This window comes from Epinephelus moara, chromosome 21 (assembly GCF_006386435.1).
Source record: "Epinephelus moara isolate mb chromosome 21, YSFRI_EMoa_1.0, whole genome shotgun sequence".
NCBI classification, from domain to species: Eukaryota; Metazoa; Chordata; class Actinopteri; order Perciformes; family Serranidae; genus Epinephelus; species Epinephelus moara.
In genome coordinates, this window is record NC_065526.1 from 17,008,458 (window position 1) to 17,029,305 (window position 20,848).

Here is a 20,848-nt window from a genome sequence, read left to right on the forward strand (position 1 = left end):
GTGAGACCAGTGCATCACTCCCCCACCACGTTTACTCAAAAGCCTAAAGTCTGTCTCTTCCTGCTCCTCTCTATCCGTGGCCTTTCCCCCTCCCCTGGTGGGGATTTGTCATTCAAACTGGGCTGAGGGACTTAAACCCCTCTATCTCATCAGCAAACATACAAATGCATAATCTGTTCATTCTTTCGAGCCCATTCACATGCATGCTAATGATCTCTGCTGGCCCCTCTTTTCACCAACTGCTCTGCTGCTTTGAAACACACCCTGGCAGTCAGATGTGCTCCCTCAGATGCTGCGTCAGGCTGCATTTTGTTATTTCTTTTACACTGTACAATGGACAATGTCACAGTGTTTCTCTTTTTTTTCCACCTCATGGCAACATGACAGCGCAGTCATGGCCTCCTGGTCGAACACACACACACACACACACACACAACTCAGCTTTGAAATGTCACATCCTCACCCTGTCAAAGTCACCGTGAAGAACAATGTCAGCTTTTATGAAATGAGCCCATTTGTTTTCTCACCCAGAGTTAGATGAGAAAAGTTATACCACACTCATGTCAGATAATGTAGTGTGTAGTGGTGCCCAAACTTTTTTGAATGGGGGCCCGATTAGATTATGAGGCAACACATTCTCACTCCGACCTCCTAACATGTTGACATTTGGTCATGGACTTTCCACGTCCAGATACGACTTGAAAGGTACCCTCTGTGCATTGGTTTTTGACGCTCTGGGGCGCCGTGTCAAGGTCTGCCTGTTACATGCATTGTCTTCTTTCAAAATACACTTCTGTTTTCACAGGAAATTTACCGTCTCTTTCAAAATAAGTGCATAACATCAGTACAACAACGCAAATTCATGTTTTTTTTCCTCCACCAACAAAAACACATGGTTGGGTTTAAGACTAAACAAACAGGGTTTGGCTTTAGAATCTTACAGGACACAAATACCACTCTTCCAGCTGAAGGTTGGTGTTTGTTGGACCCATCCACCACCCCTCCCACCTGCCCTACTTGGACTTTCGCCACCTTAAGTTTCGTTCTTGTCCCACCACGTTTCCCCCTGACGCCGCGTATCATGTCAACATTAAAGGGCGGCTTTTTTTCGTCCATGTCTGACACCGCAAGTCACTGCCAAAGCACCAGATTTCGACGACTTCGGAGTGAGACAGAGTCGAATGAGAATACCTGGGGGCAGCTGCTTCTCCCATCATGTGGATTATTAAAAAATATATCTTTTTAGTAGGTGTTGCAACTGCGCTTACAAACTGGGTACTGTTGTCTGCAGTATGCAAACAATTGGAACATATCTTAAGTGCTATATCGTAGGCAACTGGACTTGCTTGAGGAATCCCTCCCTAGATGAATTAACACCCATTCACACCTGGACCCATCTAACCCTAAGGACATACAAGATGGCCGGGTGGGTCAATGACTCACATATGACCTTAAGGACTTGAAACTCAGAGCTCACAAAGGACCTCAACGACTATGCAAGGGTTCACACCCACACAGAGTTCAAAGCCTGAAACTCTGCACAAGTCAGTTAGAACTGAAGAAGCCTCTTAGATGAGAGGGGAAACGTCTTCTAGAAACTGAAGCAAGTCCAGTTGCCTACGATATAGCACTTAAGATTACCATGACCTGGATGACTAAGAATCTTCACAGACTAATTGGGACGTACTACTTCTTCATAACATTACGCCCTGATCTTTGACCCTCTAGCTCATATATCTGTTACCTTGGAGATAAAACAAAACATCATTTGCTGAGTTTGCCAGAGACAGAGGTCAACCCGGAGACCTCTGCTGTTGTTACTTTGCCATAAGTAATAACTGCATATATTGTAGATTCTAACATAGGGCCCATTTTAATCACACTAGTTAGATTACATAGGCTATGCATTTTTCCGTCATTGTTATTTAATACTTTTTGTGTTGGTTATATTTATGATTATTTTGTTCAATCAAAGAGCCTTAGAGATAGGGTAAGAAGCTTGGACATCAGGAGGGAGCTCAGAGTAGAGCCGCTGCTCCTTCGCATCGAAAGGGGTCAGTTGAGGTGGTTCAGGCATCTGATCAGGATGCCTCCTGGACGCCTCCTGTTAAAGGTGTTCCTGGCATGTCCAACTGATAGGAGGCCCCGGGACAGACCCAGAACACACTGGAGGGATTACATATCTCATCTGGCCTGGGAACGCCCCGGGGTTCCCCAGGAGGAGCTGGAAAGTGTTGCTGGGGAGAGGGACGTCTGAGTACTTTGCTAAGCCTGCTGCTTTACCTTAACGTCAGACAGCCTATTCTGATGGGGAACTGAAGCTGTTACATCACTCTCTTCAGGCCAGACTTTATTGATTGTCATTTTATCTTGCAGAGCACGGGAGCTTCTGGTCTACGACTGCCTCAATCAGTTAAGTTGTTTGCGTCATTGTGTGACTTTGGTGAATCTGAACTAACCCTTTAAAACAGCAAAGTCACACAATATCACAAACAAAAACTAGCTGATCGAAGCAGCAGTAGACCAACAGCTCCCGTGTTCTGCAAGATAAAATGACAATAAATAAAGTCTGACCTGAAGAGAGCGATGTAACAGCTTCAGTTCCCCATCAGAGAGGGCTGTCTGAGGATAAGGTCTGCATGATACATGATGTCAGGGCGAAATGCAGCGGGACAAGGACGAAAGTTAAGGTTGCAAAAGTGCGACGGGGGTGGGCAGGAGTGGTGGTGGATGGGTCCACCACCACCAACTTTCACCCGAGAGAGTGGTGCTAGTGTCCCATAAGTTTCTAAAGCCAAACTCTGTTCTGTTTCCCTAAACCCAACCATGTGTTTTTGTTGTTGAAGGAAAAACGTCAATTTGCAGCGTTGTACTAACGTAGAATGTTTATTTTGAAAGAGACTGTATGTAAATGTTTAATCTCCTGTGAAAATGGAAGTGGATCTCGAAAGAAGACAATGCATGTAACAGGCAGAACTTGACATGATGTCCCTGAACGTCAACAACCAACGCACCCAGGGTACTTTGCATGTCATATGTGGATGTAGAAAGTCCATGACCAAACGTCAACATGTGACGAGGTCGGAGTGAGAATGTGCTGGATGTAACGGCTTCAGTTACCCGTCGCAAATCACAATTTGAGCGTGCCGACCGCTATCTGTTGTAGGTAACACACTGACTATGGATAAGTATCTCATACAGCCCCCAGATCCATGCTATCCCTTTAAATAACACATTGAATGCAGGATTTTCACGTCACAGTATTTTTACAACAATCTTTTTTTTTTTTTTAATTATCACCATCCTTATCTACATATGAACTGAATCACTCCACTTACTGTTGAGAAAGACTCTGTTCAGAGGCTGGATTTTTAGTTAATAGTGTTGTTACATTCTGTCAGTGGGATTTTGAATGAGGCTTTGTTACTTAAGGAACAGTATACCTGTAAGTTCTGATTTCACATCGTCTTTTTTCTTTTCTTTTTTGTATTTCTTGGCCGATTCCAAGAAGTCACAGGTCCCTGCCAGGAGCTAGTCTGGCACATAACCCCTCCCTAAACTGGAAAATCGTCATTTCTACACGTCTGGTTTTGTACAAAAGTGTAAAAAACGATTAGAGTCAGGCTGTTTCCCCCTGTTTCCAGTCTTTTTTTGGTATTAAAGCCGACAGCTAACAGCCACTTTTCTAATGCACAGTATCCTGTCCTTCAAACCCAACAGGGTACTGACACCCGTTAATCAATGTCCGGGGCTTCAGAGGCCATTAAATGGATCACACACTGCAGAGATCAAGCCACAGACGGGCAGAGGTGGGGAAGCCTCTCTGAGCACAAAGTGCACTGTCATGCTAATCATCAATCCCTGCAACACTGAAGGCTTTCATGAGGAAAAGTGCTGCGAGGTGAAGGCGAAATTGGAAGGCATTATTTGCCATCGCAGACCTGTGTGTACGTGTGTGTTGCAGCTTTTTTAATTAAATGTGAACAAATCATCTGAGGGGAAAATTTCTGTAATGAGATGTTTTGCAGCTCCCCATTTATACTTTTCATTAGACGTGATGCCGCAGCAAAGATTACAGTTGCATTAAGTGTCAACTGCTTCGCTGAAATGTTCAGAAATAATACTTGAAGACCAGGGTTAGGGAGTAACGGATTATCTTTAACAAGATTACAATAATCTGGTTAAAAGAAATGGTAAATGTAATCCATTAATTTGGATTAAAAAAAGAAGAATGTCTCATAACTTATTATGAATTATAGATTTACTGTAAAATCATGGGAAAACTGGGAAATTATACACCATTTTCTTAATGATTAATTTGTGTCTGTGAATAGGAAAAATTAAATTAATGTCTTCAGTGGGGGATTAAGTGAGTAATATAGAGCCTATTACATACATGAGTACAATTTTTTAGCTGTCAGAGTAAAGCACAACTGCAGTAGTTAATTTTTTATGCCGTGTGGAGTGCTGAAAATGATCCTGCAGAGGCTGAGTTTCATGGAGACACTTATTTTATACCTCTCTAATTCTGCTGCATATTATCAATGATATTAATATGGATTAATAAAACTTCCAACTCCACTCTACTTTGGGATTTATGCATACAAGTCTTTAGAGACAATAAAGTTAACCTTTAAGATAGATGAACTCAAAAAGGCATGGCCGTCGAAGTCAAATCAAAGCTGATCTGAGTAAAAATAGAACATATTGGAGATAAAAAAAAAAGTTTTCCCCTGACTGCCATATATATTTAATGCCCCACATCACGTTATGTTTCAGCATTACTGCAGCTATCTTGTCTGTGCGCACTGTTTCCTTCATTTGCTGCCTTGCCACCATCACACTCTGTGCTGCAGTATCTTAGAATATTCAATTAAAATACAGCCCATTTTACATAAAAATGATTGCTGAAAAGACTTTGATTTCCATTTGTGCTTGCGGTGCAGAGATGCAGAAATTCCTCCACACTGAGCGTGCAGAAGAGCTGGTGCCTCGTCGTTAAAAAGCCTGATATTTTTGTGTCTCTCCTCACAGTTTCGGCTTAGTGCTGCATGCGCTTCACCATAAAGAGGGTAGTTTTCCATTGATGAGCCGGTGCAGGCAGCTTCAGCACCAGCAGCAGCAAATCACTACTCTGTTAAAAGGCCCTGATGCGTAGCAAACTCTCCTGCCAAGCCTCCTCGCTCCAAATCTGCCTGCTTGCAGACCCCCTGTAATTGGAGGCATTAAACTTGCTTTGGACAGGATGGCAAATGAGTGCTTTGAGCTTGGAAGAGAACTGACTGGTGCATTCAGAAGGCCTACACAAGTAGATGCAGCTAAATCTGACAAATCACTGCCAATCCAGCAGATCTGTGTGAGAGTGTGTCTGGTTATGCATTTGAATGTGTGTTAGTAGTGTCCCTGTGTCTTTTTTTCCTGTGTCTTGTCTTGGCTGGGTTTCGTGCGTGATTATAAACATCCAGTCTAACAGCCGAGCTGCTGTTAATCTCGCAGTAATCGCGGGGATCACTCTGGTGATGTAGGGATTTGACGTTGAACCTCAGATTGTCTGGTCACTGACGGGCAACCAGCAGCCATGAAATAAAAACTGTCTGTCATCCTGCCATCACTTCCCCAGTTCCCCCTCCACCGAGCACGCTCATTAAAACCTCTATGAGGGACTGTCGCAGCTGATTTCTCATCGCTTAATGGTCTGTAATACGATAATGAGATATTTTCCTTTAGGTTCGCTGCCATTTTGAATCATCTTTAAGATGCAGCGGTGAAAAACATTACATCCGGCTCTGTAGAGGGCTGCGAGTGTTTTCTCTGGTGAGCGGTGAGCCAGAGCAGCCCGCAAAGCTGGAGACGCTTCAAACGTTTAATGATAAACAGGATGCAAAATCTCACTTTTGACATTGTGTCAGATCTCAGATGCAACGGGATGTACCAGGCAAACACGTCTGAAACAGGCCCCTCTTGAGTTTTAGAGCTTCATTAAAAGAGCCTTTCACTGCCTGAAAGACGGCTTTTTCACAAAACTGGGCCGTCTGAGCAGAAGAAAGGCACAAATACTTTTGAAATTGGTGCCACATGATCAGAGAAAACACAGAAAAAGGGCTGTGGCATTTGATTTTGCTGAAGAGGTAGAAAACCTACAACTACCAGAATGTACTGGACCAATTAAACACACCCACTGGTGGGTAACTTAATGCAAACTCGTCCATTTTGACGTAGAAAACAATATGGTGGCTGGCTGGTAAAAAAACAGTCTCCCATTATAGTTCAACAGTAAGTTATAAATATGTTTCTGGAAACATTTTGGGCGAGAAATAGTAACAGAATCTTGGTTTATATTTGATCAGCGCTGCTTAGTTTTACTGTTTGATCTCAGTTTTTTCAGTCTCCATTTTTCACAATACAGGAAACAGTATGGTGCCATGTCCTGTTCATAAACTCTCATATTACAGCCTAACAGTGAACTAAAATATGTTTGGATATTTTAGGTCATAAATATGGAATACAGTAACAGAATCTTGGTTTATATTTGATCAACACTGCTTTTAGGCCATGAGTTTGATCTCAGTTTTCAAGACAAACCCACCAACTTGACAATTATCTGAATCCTGCTACAACACGATGCTGTAGTGAATAAATATGAGGCCATATGCAACAATAATGAACTTAATTAATTTACGTAATTCACTGTACATGAAGATATTATTCACCTTACCCTAAGTAACAAAACCCAAACCCTAACCAACTGCCTTGCCTTTTTGTAATCTGTCGCTAGGTGCACAACCTAACGCACTGACGGATTGACGCTGACTGGAAGTCATTCATTCCAATGGAGGTGAAAACGACAGATAGTAATGGACTAGCGCGCAGCACGGCAGCGGTTCCGTTGACCATCGGAACGTGGAGGTGTTGGATTTTTCCTACTCGGGCGTTGACAAGATGGGAGAAACGGAGTGTAACGGTGCCGGAGGTAGGAAATTAATTACAATCGCAGTTGTAAACAAACAATATCTCATTTATTTATGCAAAAGAAAATTAAGTATAAGATTTTTTTCCACTATTAAAAGTGATTGTTGACCATAGGTTGATTTCTATGCGGTTGGTAATTACTCTATATTTTCTAATTTCGCATTCATTTCTATATATATCAGCTCTTTCAATAGTATAACTCGTCTCAGTTGGTACAGTGACAGTCAACATGAGAGATCTTCGCAGGAAGATATTGCTAGCTCTTACATGAGAGATCTTCGCAGGAAGATATTGCTAGCTCTTCTGCTAGATGACTTCACTAACAGCTCTCGCTAACAGCTCTCGCTGACAGCACGTTAGCTAGCCGCCTGCATCTGGCCAGGTCTGTCAACGACGGAATCTCGTGGCATTGTTCTGGGGATGGGGAATATGTTGGGGAAACGCTCTGTTAAAACAGGAAAAATAGGTTGTGCACCCGGCGTAACAATTCATTGCTGGCTTAATGCTAACTTAGCATTTTCTTCAGGGCTTCTGCTTCTGGACCAAGGTGTGGAGGTGGCTTCAATGTGCTCTGATTTGTAGGTATGGTATGAGGTATGAGTTATGTAGCTGCTCCAGCCACAGCGATAAAGACCATGACGTGTTTTTTTAAGCTGACTTCGAAGTTAGGGTCGCCATGGTTCCCTTGTCAACAAGCCAATGGGATTTTTTCATTAGATTTTGGATTATCGCAGAAAATAAACTGTGGCAAACAAACCTTTATGATACTTCATGTTTTATTCAGCAATATAAACTTCACAAATTACCACAGCTGATTTTTGAAGTGTAAATGCAATTACTAGCAGTTAAAAGCTAACGTGAGGCTATGAATGAGCTATACCACACTTGCATGACTTATTTCGCCAGCAAAACAAGGCTGTAAAGCAGCGTTTGGCATGATTCTGTCATCTCATTTAGCCACTTGTCTTCACTTGTCACTGCCTTTTCTAAGACACATAAAAGCTTCAAAATTCACAAGTGGAGTGTCTACTGACATATTTTATGTCATAGAACAAAACATGGGGAGCGTATCTATGTTTCCAGGTTTCTATGTTTCCCGGGTTCTATGTTCCCCACTTAACCCTGCAAAAAAGGTTCTATGTTCCCCACTTACACAAAAAAGGCTCTATGTTTCCCGGGTTCTATGTTGCCCGCTCAACCATGCGGGAAACATAGAACTGTTTTTGTGTAAGTGGGGAACATAGAAGCTCTTTTGCAGGTTTAAGTGGGGAACATAGAACCCGGGAAACATAGAACCCTGGAAACATAGGGATGACCCCCAAAAGATGAGAGTCTTTTAAGCCTGTGTAAACCATACCTTATTTTAGGTATCTAACCAAAACCCCACACAAGAAACCAATTGACTTTGAGATGAGGATACCGGGAGTGCAAAAATGGTCACAAGCTCTCGTATTACAGCTAAACAGTGCACTAAAATATATTTTTTAACATCTTAAGTGAGAAAAAGAGAATACAGTAAAAGATTCTTGGTTATTTGATCAGCACTGCCTAGTTTTACTGTTTGGACTCAATCCGCTTCTACACCTCTTCCATACAAAAATGAAGACATACAATCCGTAGTTTGGGCAAAAGGCCTAGATCCATGGATGTATAAAGAGACCTGGATGCAGTGCTAGTGGCGGGACCCCAGTCATTTCTATGAAAGATGCTCTGTGGCATGTGAAGCCACAAAATGTTCAGCTGCCATGTTTAAAATTACACAGCCGAACAGCGCTGTTTTTCGCACTACAAGGCCCACAGAACAGGCGCACTAGAGATTTTAACTAGCCGAACCAGCTACCTCCACTCCACTCTTGGATAAAATGACTCACTCATGGGCCTCTTCTTTCCCAATGTAATCAGCCATTTCGTGCATCCACTGATTTACAGATGTCTCTGTCACCATGTAAGTCTTTGGTAAAAGTCTTTTGGCATCACATTACTGGTGTAATTCCACTGTTTGGCCACTACGAAAATTGGCATCAAACCGGGCGCACTTCTTGGGGTCCTGCCGACACGCTAGGGCTGCTGCTCTAATGACAGATTGTACTTTCTAATTTTTGTTCACCCCAGCAGTACAACAACTGATCAGGAAGACCTGGCTGCTGGGAGGATGGAGGGAAGTTTACCACAGTTCACTCAAACATACTACCCACACTGTTATGATAAAAAGCTGGTTTGAAATTTGCAAAGTCTCCCTTTAGGAGCTGGGCCCACTTAAAACAGCAAAATATAGCTTTTCTCTGGAAGACTTCCTCCTCAGCAGGCTTGTATGCATAATATTCTCCTCCAAGGTCGAGCCTCTCTACACATCATCGTCTTGCATCCACAAAACGAGCAGCCGAACCACCGCGAAGCATTTATCTGCAATCTAGCTGCAAAGCATGACGCACATGATAAATGCCATGCTTGGTGGGTTACCCAGTGGAATTACACTCAGTGACTCGGTGTCTGCATATACAGCACGTTTCGATCTGTGTGCTTGAAGAGACCTTTGTGTTGACCCGCTGTGTGTACATCCTGTGCGAGCGGCAGAGATGATTAGAGAACATGCAGAGAACATCACCAGTCCTCCCTTCGGTGGCTGATCATGCTGCTGCTGCTGTCTGAGCAGCGACTCACAAATGGGTAAGTATGAGCCCCCCCTCCATCCCCCGACGGAAGAGCTCCCTTTCAGTCAGTAAAAACAGAAGGTGACAGCTTCACTCATCTGCACTGGTATGGAAAGAGAGCCGGTTTGTGTCCTGGCTGACAGATTAAAGCCAAACAACACTGACATTTGGTGTGAAGCCAGATTAACTTTGCCTCCTTGAAGCCTCTCCAGCAGCAACGGAGGCTGAAATCCCCAGAATAGTCCTGTGGTCTCACTAATTGGCGAGCTGCGTGGACCGGCCTTTGATTAATCTTAAATCTTAATGAGTCCGTCCAAAGCTGCTGTGATATTCCGACTGAGGAGGTAAAACACGCTCGCTACTCCCTCTTTTCATCCTTCGTCCGGATGATAGGAGACCCGGAACCTCATCCTGGTGAACCCACCACGAAATCAAAGAGAATACCAGAGATCCGTTTAATAATTTATTTGCATATGATTATCGTAAAAATACTGAAAGAGAAATGCTTATTTTTGTTCTAGTTTTCTGGCATTTTTTTTTCTTTTTACAATCTAATACACCTTTAATTGCACAGGAGAAAGTCTGCCCTAACAGACACACATTTTCTTTCATTGTGACATATAGTTTCAGATATGTAATGACCATTTAAACTGTAATTTCTCCATTTGCTTGCTCCTCAACAATAAACAAACAAGCATATAAACGAGGGTCATAGAGAGGCCAGAATCAGGTCAGATGGTTGTAAATGCTGAGCCGACTGCTCTAATAGAAATATAGTATTATATACAGGCAGTTGTTTTAGATAGGAACTGCGCTGACAGCTGGCGTGCTGAAGAAAACACATGTCAGGAGAAATAAACCAATGAGTGATTTGTTCTGCATTAAGGTCAGGTCAATATTAAGGTCACGAAGCTATCATCTGGATACTGACCTTTTTTAATTCCCACTGATCTGCAACACATTCGCCAAAAATAAAATATACAACACGGCACTACCACATGTCAGTTATAGTTATTCTGTGTGAGCAGAACGTTTCACTTCTTTGATTCACTCATTCATGTCTGTCCGGTTCTGTTAATGCGTGGGAAAAAAAACAAGCATTGTAATAAAAAAGTTTTTAAAAAAACACACAAAAACCACCTCTTTGCAATAATAGATAATAACTTAGCATTCAAAACAATGCGTATATGAATCAAATAAGATTAAGAAAACATGGACGTTAAAGCCCATACAGCAAAAATGCCACCAAAGCAACAGTTAATGTGGAACTTATTTGTACTTTTCTCATGAAGAAGTTTCCACTTTGGCATGCACATGACGTGTCCCGCACAGTGTCAGTTATACGCCTCTTCTTGGACGGAGAGACGGTGTGAAGACTCGGATGCTTTGTACAGATTTGTAACACGTATATCTCCCAGTACATGTGGAAGACGGTATTTAAGAGGAAGCAGATGAAACGTTTTTTGTTCTTGATTCCTGAAAAAAAGAAAAGCAAAATAAAAGAGGTTGGGGTTTAAAAGGAAAAAAAACGTTGATTGGATTGAAGGTCTACAGAGCTGTCTTAAGAGTTAGTTTCAAGCAAATGTTTGCTTTATCTTGGCACTGTTGTATCGTTATAGACACTGAATCCTATCATGTGTGAGCTCTCCGGTCCTCAGTCTGAGGGGGAAGAGAAGAAAAGACTGATTCCCAACCAGCAGAAAACACATGCAGACATGCAAACACAACCTGAGAGGGGGCAATAGGAAGTTTGGCTTTATGTCAATAGTCACAAATCCACAAGTGTCAAGTAATGAACACACACACTGCAATGGACAGTTCTCTTTAAATGTCTCCAGTCCCGTCAGAAAGAAATCTCCAAATCGGTCCTCTTTCCATCTCTCTGTGGCTTCTGTCTTTGTCTTCTTTTTATTTTACATCAGGCTCTTCATGTTAGAGTTTCTAGGTAGTTTCTATTCGCTTTGTATCCTCCGCTCCTCACACTCGGATGGGGAGAGTTTGGCTCATCTGTTGCCGAACGATTTCCTGACTGCTGTCCGGACTCTTCCTGTTGTGTCCTGGCAGCGTCCCTCCGAGCCGCAGCAAGTCCCTGCCAACACAAAGCCGCACAGGTCAGCAGCAGGTTCACAGCCACTTTAAACAAAAGATACGGCTCATTATTACTCCGCTAAGTGCTCTCATTGAAGGTGGATAAAGGTCTAATCCATCTTAGTGTCAGTGGAGCTAAATTCTGCACAGTATATATACACCTACAACCTCATGGTTATAAACAATAAAAAACACAGCGCTGTGAGGACATGCTCCAATCTGCTAATCTAGAGCTTCATCTGCAACCCAAAGCCAAATCTACTCATCACGTTTCCAGCTTTAATAAAGTTCAACATATTTTCTAGCTATCTTGGAAGAAAAGCGCTGCAGCCTCCGAGTGTCCTTTGTTGCTCGGCCAGTGTCCTTGTTTTTGAGGCCCTCGTGGCTGAAGATACTCTACAGATAGCGCCGCATCTCATATCCTCTCTCTCCCTCCGTTATCTGCCCCAACATCATCGAGCAGCCAATGGCAGGTGAGCAGGCGCGAGCGTTCAGACGCACTCGCAAACACGGGAGACGCTCCCTAAATCATGCTCTGACAACATGATCCTTTCCCTCCCCTCCTCTTCCTCCCGCTCCCCCGTCTATCTCTCATGCTGTTGCATACAGATGAGGCCATAAATTAATCATTGGCATGTCATCCGCACACAGCGACACGTAGCATAACATGCACACTCACACACACACACACACACACACACACGCATATCCCTTTCCTATGCGCCCATCACAGCATTGGGCGCGCCCTCCCCTGATGCATTAAAAAGCTCATTAGCAACCTAATTAAACACATTCCTCTCTTTTAGCTTCTCCTCAATCTCCCTTATTACTCACACTTCATCACCTCCTGCTTTTCCACATCAGCAGCCCTGGCTGCTGTCTGTCCTATCACCTACATTCCAGCATCCAGCCAAGTATAGGGGGAATTAAACCGAGGTCAGCCATTACATTTCCACACACAATTAGCTTCACTGAGCCCAAATCCTGGCATAGGAATCGCCCTTGGGGCTCTGTGTTAGAGTGAAACTGTGAGCCAAGGAGCTGGCACAAGACCTGGATACTGTATGTATGAATTCTGCCTTTTGTGCCTGTCGGAAACAGGAAACTATCGCATAGTCAGAGCCACAGAGTTGAGGACGTGCGCTTGATTCATTATACATCACTACAGAGCCGAGGATCTTGCGTCTAAAACCAGCACTAATCATACTGTTGACTGGATGCCAGGCCAACAAAATTCAGAACAAACACGTCAGTAAAAATGGCTGGAACGTTTGGAGCCGCTGCGCTCACAACAAAGTTAAAAAACAACTCGTCGACGTGAGGGCGGCTACCTATGAATAAGTCAACTTCTGCACTTTCAAGGGAGGCGTCAGAGAGAAAGAGGCAGACGCCTGTCTGGCAGTAAAAGCCTTCAGCTCAAAGAAATATCCTCCCAAATCAACCGAAAGCATAAAACAAACCAAAACCAACAAGCATGAACCTTGGTGTGCCTCTCTTTAGGCCAGCAATATTTTCTTTTACTGTGACATCTTATTCCAACAACCCAGAGGCGCAGCTCTGCTCGTCTCTGCACCGGGAGGAGTCTTCATCCTGAACTTCACAGCCGTCATATACAATACAGGGGACAATTTCACACAAGGTGAGAGAGAGAGAATTGCATCACCCCTGTTTTGTGTTTGCACTATTCAGCTGTTATTGTGGAAAAACCTCAAAAGCATAAAGTGCCTATATGGAAAAAACCCAGCAGAATAATGCATATATTTTCAACGCTGGTCTGCTACGGTAGCTGCTAAGTCAGCTGACAGCACAACAAACTGCACAGCCAACACTATAGACTATTTAAACTTACTGCAAATTTGTTATCAAATATCTTAACATCTCTACTTCTCTTCTTCTATGTCTGCTGTAAACTCTGGTTGCTGTTGTGAGCTGAGATTCTCCACAATGGTCAGAAGTTGCAAGATAATGTCCCTCGATACACAGTCGTGAAACCCAGTGAGATTTTTATACTGCAGCAACTTAGAAAGTAAATTCAGCAAGTTTGTCTGAAAGTTGCTAAATCTCACAGTGAACTTGTCAAGGTGGCAACAGTGAAGTGCTTCCTAAAAAGAGCTGAGATATAACACATTTCCAAAGGCAAACACTTTCCATTCGCCTTGAAACTTCTCTCCATTCACTTCAATGAAAAAGAGGCAGTTTGAGAATGCACTGCAAAGATTTAAACTATGACACAAATCAAAAGTGTGTGGGAGAGCTCCCTCAGCCCTCCTCTGCTCCTGCACGTGGACTCACCCTGAGTAGGTGCTGGTCACCACCTTGAGGCTGGCGGCATTGCGGAGCAGCTTGTCCAGGGTGCTGACGATACGGGAGAACTTGGGCCGCAGGTTTCTCTCCTTCATCCAGCACTCCAGCATCAGCTGGTGCAGCACCATGGGGCAGTCCATGGGCGGGGGCAGCCGGTAGTCCTGCTCTACTGCCGTCATCACCTGAGGGACAGAGAGTGGTTCTTAAAGTTACACTCCAGACACATTTTAAAGTATGTTACACTAATACACACATGTTTGAGGCTCAGTCATGCCCAGACTCAGATGAGGAGTCTTTTGTGCACCAAAATCAGCAACAGGCAGACCCAACAGACTGCTAAGTGTAGTTAGCATCATCTTTTTTGTTCATGCTGTTTGTTAGCTTGTTAGCTTGGAGGCTAACTGGCAGTGGCTTTCACAGTGTTAGTGTTTGTGAAACATACAATAACATCTGCTACAATGGTGTTTTTGGTAGATGGTGGAAGAAGCTCCAGGGTAAAATCCAAAAACCGCACACACCATGTATGCTGTCAAAACTTTCACTATGCTAATGCTAACTCTGCTCTGTGTACTGACAAGTCCGCTCTGTGCTGGAGGTGTCAGGTCTCTTTGCTGATTCAATTCAATTTTATTTTATAAAGCCCAATATTACAAATCACAATTTGCCTCAGAGAGAAATTTGCCACAGTGGATAAGGAACAACTCCCCCCAAAAAACCCTCCAACGTCCACTTCAGTGTGGTGTTGAAGTCTGTTCCCCCAGTCAATAGCTCTTTTTACACAGAGATGTGCTTTAAAGCTGCTACGAAGTCCCTTCTTCATGCCACCTTTGCATTTTTATACAAAACCAAACAACGGCATTGTGCCGCTCCAGTGTGTGATTTTAGACAACATGCCGGCAAAAGAGGCATTACAGGCGGGACATGTAGCACAACATTGTCGGCCTGTAGTGTGACATATACACACTGGCAGCGTTTTCTAAAGAATAACAATGGTATTAACATAGCAATAACAATCATTTAGCGTCTCTGTTATGTGGTGCTGCTGTTCTTTATTTTTTTTAGTTAGCTGCTAACTGCTAACAACAGCTTATTTTTCTTCCCTTGCAGTAGGTTGCATGTTTTTTTCCCACCTGGACCTTTATGCTCTGCCATTTCTCCTCTAATCATCACGCTGTAACCTGTGACAGGCTGTTATGATACCACAACTATCGCACAGTCACATATATGTAGTTTTTGTCGAGCTGCAAGCGTCACATAGGTTTACATTACCAAAGGTTTATGACAAAATCACTTGACGACACCGACTCCTGTGTACACACGGCGAGAGAGGAGAGGGAGAGACGCTGTGCTGCTGCCACAGGAGCCGCTGAATGAGTTCCCTCTGAGCAGTAAGTCACTAAAAGAGTTCAGGGCTGTTCATAAAACATTCAGGATGCCACAGTTTATTCCACACTACTGAAGCTGCTCCTGTTTTTGGAACCACAGCAGAGTCGGTAATAATTTTGCTTTCAGCTATGCTTGTTGTTGCCATGGGAAACAGTATGACATCAATACGTCAACAAGTATCATCATTCACAGCAATCCAAAACCACAAATGTTACAATAACCTTGTTATTGCATCAGAGGAAAAGTCAACACATCACCAAAGTCGTTACAAATCGTCCACTGGGGACCATGAATATTCCAATAAAATTGTGCCACAATCTGTCCATAAGTTTAAAGCTATTTCACTCTAAGTCAAAAGATGCAGACCGACATCTTCATCCACAGAGCCGCTAGCATGGCTAAAAATGTCAGCACATTCAAATGAGCATAAAATTGTACACATAAAGTGCAAAATCTTGACCTAGAAATATCTTTAAGGAACTTTCATGTGGTGCTTTTACAAAGTGTTAATATTCAGCTCTGACTCATTTGTATTATGCTCACTCTGTTTGGCCTTTGTTCGTGTGGTGGAAGAATAACCCCCTGTTACTGTATTATGGCCTACATTAGACAGTTTCTCGGCTCACGCTGTCACACATTCCAATCTTCTTTTCAGCATCTTTGTAAAACTCTAAAAACAATATTCTCAAGGTTGTCACTTCAAAACTGGCGTGATTGATAGGAAAGACAATAAGTGGAGGATGAAAACGTTTACTCATTGATTTGATTTCGCCTAGCAACCGCATTTCCCTCCATAAGCTCTGTATGGGTTTTAACTCCCCACAACAATAAAAAATTGCCATTTGGGAACAATAAAACATTTCTGCTGCACCCCTCTTCTCCTGCTGCTTGTCCTTTGATTTTTATGTCGTGCTTCTAGCCGGCGAGTACCTCTGTTTATATCTCGCATTTGTTGACTCTGTTGCTTATTGAGCGATGACTGTGGCACAAAGGCTATTGGGAACAATAGAGGGCTTCTACTTTGATGCTTTCATTACTGCATGTGGGTTTTGTTATGAAAGTTATACATACATTACTGGCATTTTTCATTTCGGCTCCCTTTTTTTTTTTTTTTTTTGCTTTATTGCTATCAGCGTTACAACTCTCTTTTTGAAGCACAATACAGAGCAGATATTCCTTGGAGAATAGAGTGGAGGTGTACACATTGCTTCAGTACTTTGTTCAGGGGAGGAACCAAGAGATTTCTTTTTTCTTTCCTGCGAGCTCTCTGCTGTAGTTACGATGTCTGTGCAGTGCAGATAGCCTACAGGTAACAACGCCCGTAAAAAAAAAAGCCTTTTCCTGAGTTCTCCTTTGTGTGTGTGTGTGTGTGTGTGTGTGTGTGTGTGTGTGTGTGTGTGTGTGATTGAGGCTTTGCAGTATGGATTTGTAGAGGGTGGGCAGGCTAGGGCTGTAAATAAGGTGGTAAAAACTAGAACACAGACACACAGCTGCACCAGCATCTGCAATGAGGAGATAAAGACAGCAGAACAGGCCCAGGTCCAACATGTCACGCTGGAAATCAAAGCTGCAACAGCTCAGAGAAACTCTCAGCAGGCCCTAAACTTAGACCTAAAACGCCCCGAATGTGCATTTGTCTATAGATACATGTTTGTAACATAAGACTGTCAGACTGAAGTGGGGTTTATACTTCTGCATTGAATCGATGCTGCACCCACGCTATAGTCTGATGTGCACCTCCCCAGAAATGTAGATACACGTCACGGCGAACGCAGATCTGTTTATTTTTGTCAACTGAAACCATTTCCCTCAGTGGAAACAAACTTTTATTTACTTTTATTTCACAGATAAGAACAAATACATTGTAAAGACGATAAAAACCAAAGAAAATTCCACACCAAGTCTTGTGTGTGATTTATCCTGGCTTCATGTAAGTACAGGAAAAGTCTCAGGGTTTCCCACAAATTCATTTATTTGTGGCAGCACACCAAAACATCACATTAAAACATCTGCCGTCACATTTTGATTGTCTTTTTCTGGAGTTGGACCGTTCATTACGTGCACTGTTGGAATATATACTGTATACTGTTTGGTATAGCGTACTCGCAGAACAGCAGGCGCAGTGAAAGTGAAACTTAACCGTTCATTTTGCTAAGTCTAAAAGTTTGTTTTCATTCACAAACAGCTGCTTCTCTCATCCATCAATCTGACATGATCAGCTCTGATCGGACTGACTGAATAGTTATCCACCCCGCGACTCAAAACTCCACAATCTGCTGTGGGGACAAAAAAAAAAAGAACTAATAAAGAGTTGCGGATGTGCTGCGTTCACAAACCCGCTAAAACCTCAGAATTTAGAGAGGGGACACAGACTGAAAAACAAAACAAATCAGAACTAACAAATCCCCATCATCAGCTATCGCCACACCACCATTGATCTGTCGGCTAGCTGCTAGGCTAATCTATGCAATGGGAAATGTCATAGGCTTATGCTAGTAACGTTAGCATGTTGTATACATGGGGAAAAAGTCACTAGTTTAAGAAAACGGTTTTGTTGGTGAAACATATGAGTTATATCGGAGCTGAATTTTATAATGTCCATCAAATGCTGTTATTCCTGGCTCCATTGGAGTAGAGGAAAAGTCCGCTAGCTGCTAGGCTAATTTATACAGTATAAAATGTCATAGGGCTTATGCTAGTAACGTTAGCTTGTTGTATTTGTGGGGAAAAAACTGATATGCAATATATGAATAAAATAAACCTTTATAACCATCAACTAAACATTTACTTTCATCGGCCATGTTTCTGCATGTATGGAGTCAACTTGGCAACTCGTAGACCAAAATGTTCACAAACTATCTGTGTTGTGTTGTTTCAATTCCCCGGGTGCAACATAAATGAAGGGTAAGATAACTGTTTTGTCAGTGAACCTTGAGAGTTATAATGGAGCCAAATTTTGTAACGTTATCTTTGTTGAATGTTGCTGTTGTTCCTGGCTTCATAGAGTAGAGAAAGAGTCTGCTAGCTGCTAGGATAATTTATGCAATGTAAAATGTCATAGGCTTATGCTAATACTGTTAGCATGTTGTATTTGTTCAGCAGGTGTTGTTTTGTCTGTGAACCTTGCTTAATTTATAATGAAGTATAATTTTGTACTTGTGTGTTATGTTGTCACTATAAAGCCATGTTTTATGTGTGTTTTAGTTGTGTTAATTGAATCAATCGCATTTAACTGCACTTCACAGAAACTCAACACAGTAGCATAGAAACCCTGCTGCCAACTAGTAATTTGGAGGTGTAATTGCAGAGCGATACAAACACACCACTGCACAAAGATAAATGCTCACAACAGTGTGTGTACGACGATAAATCAGCCTCAACTCACATCCTGGTTGCTCATGTCCCAGTATGGCCTCTCTCCATAGGACACCACCTCCCACATGACGATGCCGTAACTCCACACGTCGCTGGCAGAGGTGAACTTCCTGAAGGCGATGGCCTCTGGCGCCGTCCACCGGATGGGAATCTTCCCTCCCTGCTCACATGCACGCACACACACAAAGGGGGGGATGGTATCAACACCCTGGGAGACACTACAGTCTTTTGACAACACACATGCTGAAGCTAATGCACATTTCACAGACGGTCTCACACGCTAACGCAAATATTGGCACACATGAACAGTCACACATGCGTCCATATGCACATGTGAAACAAGTGAAGGGGATCAGATTAACAAGCCCAATTAAACACGTGCAGAGTGTACAAACACTGACTTAGCACACATAATACTCACCAGGGAGCTTGTGTAAGTGGGGTCAGCGGAGGTGTCGTCCAGGAAGCGCGACAGTCCAAAGTCGGAGACCTTGCAGACCAAGTTGCTGTTGACCAGGATATTCCGGGCGGCGAGGTCTCGGTGAACATAGTTCATGTCTGACAGGTACTTCATCCCTGCAGCGATGCCGCGCAGCATCCCGACCAGCTGTGTCATCGTGAAGCGCCCGTCATTCAGCTACAAAAACACAGCCAGAGATGGAGTGACAGGGGAGGTGGGGGTCGAGAGCAGGAGAGGCGGTTAATGAACAAGGAGGAAAGAGAAGGAGTGAAAAATGAGAAGGCAGGATGTGTTGGAATATGGAGAAACAGACGATAGGGACGAGTATGGGAGATAAAGAGGAGGAGAAAGCACCAGAGAGAGCCAATCAGTCAGTGAGGCCACATAAACATGACATCTGTCATAATGCTTCACGGCTGCTCCTGACAGTCAGTGACAGCTGACCTTTTCACGCATGCTGTCCAATTAGCTGATTAATTAGACTCTTTACTGTCGTACTAAACCCATTAAGGCTCTATATTGACTCCACACAAAAACAAAATGGGAGCAAAAAGAGAGCTGCAACACTGAAATCAAAACCAGACAACTGCAGGTATTCTTTTCTCATTCTGCAACAGACTGACAGAGTAGCTGCAGGTACAGGCCGTGCACGCTTGTTAACACAAAGCTTTGTTTGCATCTTTTTTCCCTGCTTGTAAACATTAAAGCAAAATCGTCCTGTCGACTGAATTAGAATGGCATGTTGCTCAAAGCTTATTTTCCTCATCTGAAAGTCCCTGAGTTGCAGAATTTTGCCCTTTCATGTTAACATTTGAGAAGCATGAAACAAATCTGAGATTAGGGCTTTCAGGGTTTAATTTACAATTCTCCACGTGTATGAAGCGTGACACAGTGGGATGAACTCCAGATCCTATAAATCAGCGTTCAAACCTGTAACGGCTCGATGTGAAACCTGATGTGTGTGAATGTTATGTTATAGGATTTTTTACACATTTTTATTGCAACGTTTCTGTTTTATATTCATGATCTCGGCTGTTGCGGTGCTTTGCCTTTATTTTATTTCCTCTTAATGTGTTTATAGTATGCACCAAAGACCAAAGGAAATCCCTTGTAAGTGTAAACCTACTTGATCATAAATCCTATGCTGATTCTGATGTGTGGCCCATACTGTAGCTGACACTGATGTTTTGTTGATGTTCTTTGTTTTGTTTTTGCTGAACAATTTTAAAGTCAGCCTGTCTATGAATGAGCACAAATTCAATCGTACAAATGGATGACTCAACCTTTTCTATAACCTTCACATGAAAACTGCCTCAAAAGCCTTTTAACTATAACACATAATTCTCTCTCCTTTATATTGCTGTGAAAACCACAATTTTCTCCAAATTTCATTCGAACACATCACATTATTATTTACCTTCACCCAGTACTCATTTTTACTGAACTGAACCTGAACGCATTATAATGTAACTCAAAGCAACCTCAGTTAGCAGTTAGTTTCGGTCACTGGCTGCTAACAGCTAACATTAACTAGCTCACCTCCTGCTGATTTCAACACAGACTTGTTGTTCACAATACATCAGGGAAACAATAGGGTGCATCCTCTGACACATCG

General features: G+C 42.8%; 1 protein-coding gene across 2 annotated transcripts in view; it reads right to left on the reverse strand.

Annotated features, from left to right (window-relative positions):
- Nucleotides 1-10,070: 10,070 nt before the first annotated feature.
- The window catches only part of LOC126383009 (ephrin type-B receptor 3-like), a 52,240-nt gene continuing 41,462 nt past the window's right edge, over nucleotides 10,071-20,848 (reverse strand). For both annotated transcript variants that reach the window (XM_050033356.1, XM_050033357.1), the window contains exons 12-15: nucleotides 19,195-19,410; nucleotides 18,784-18,933; nucleotides 14,001-14,194; nucleotides 10,071-11,709 (exon numbers count right to left, since the gene is read on the reverse strand). In XM_050033356.1, coding sequence (XP_049889313.1) covers nucleotides 11,598-11,709; nucleotides 14,001-14,194; nucleotides 18,784-18,933; nucleotides 19,195-19,410 — 672 coding nt within the window. In that variant the 3' untranslated portion in view covers nucleotides 10,071-11,597. The remainder of the gene's footprint in view (nucleotides 11,710-14,000; nucleotides 14,195-18,783; nucleotides 18,934-19,194; nucleotides 19,411-20,848) is intronic.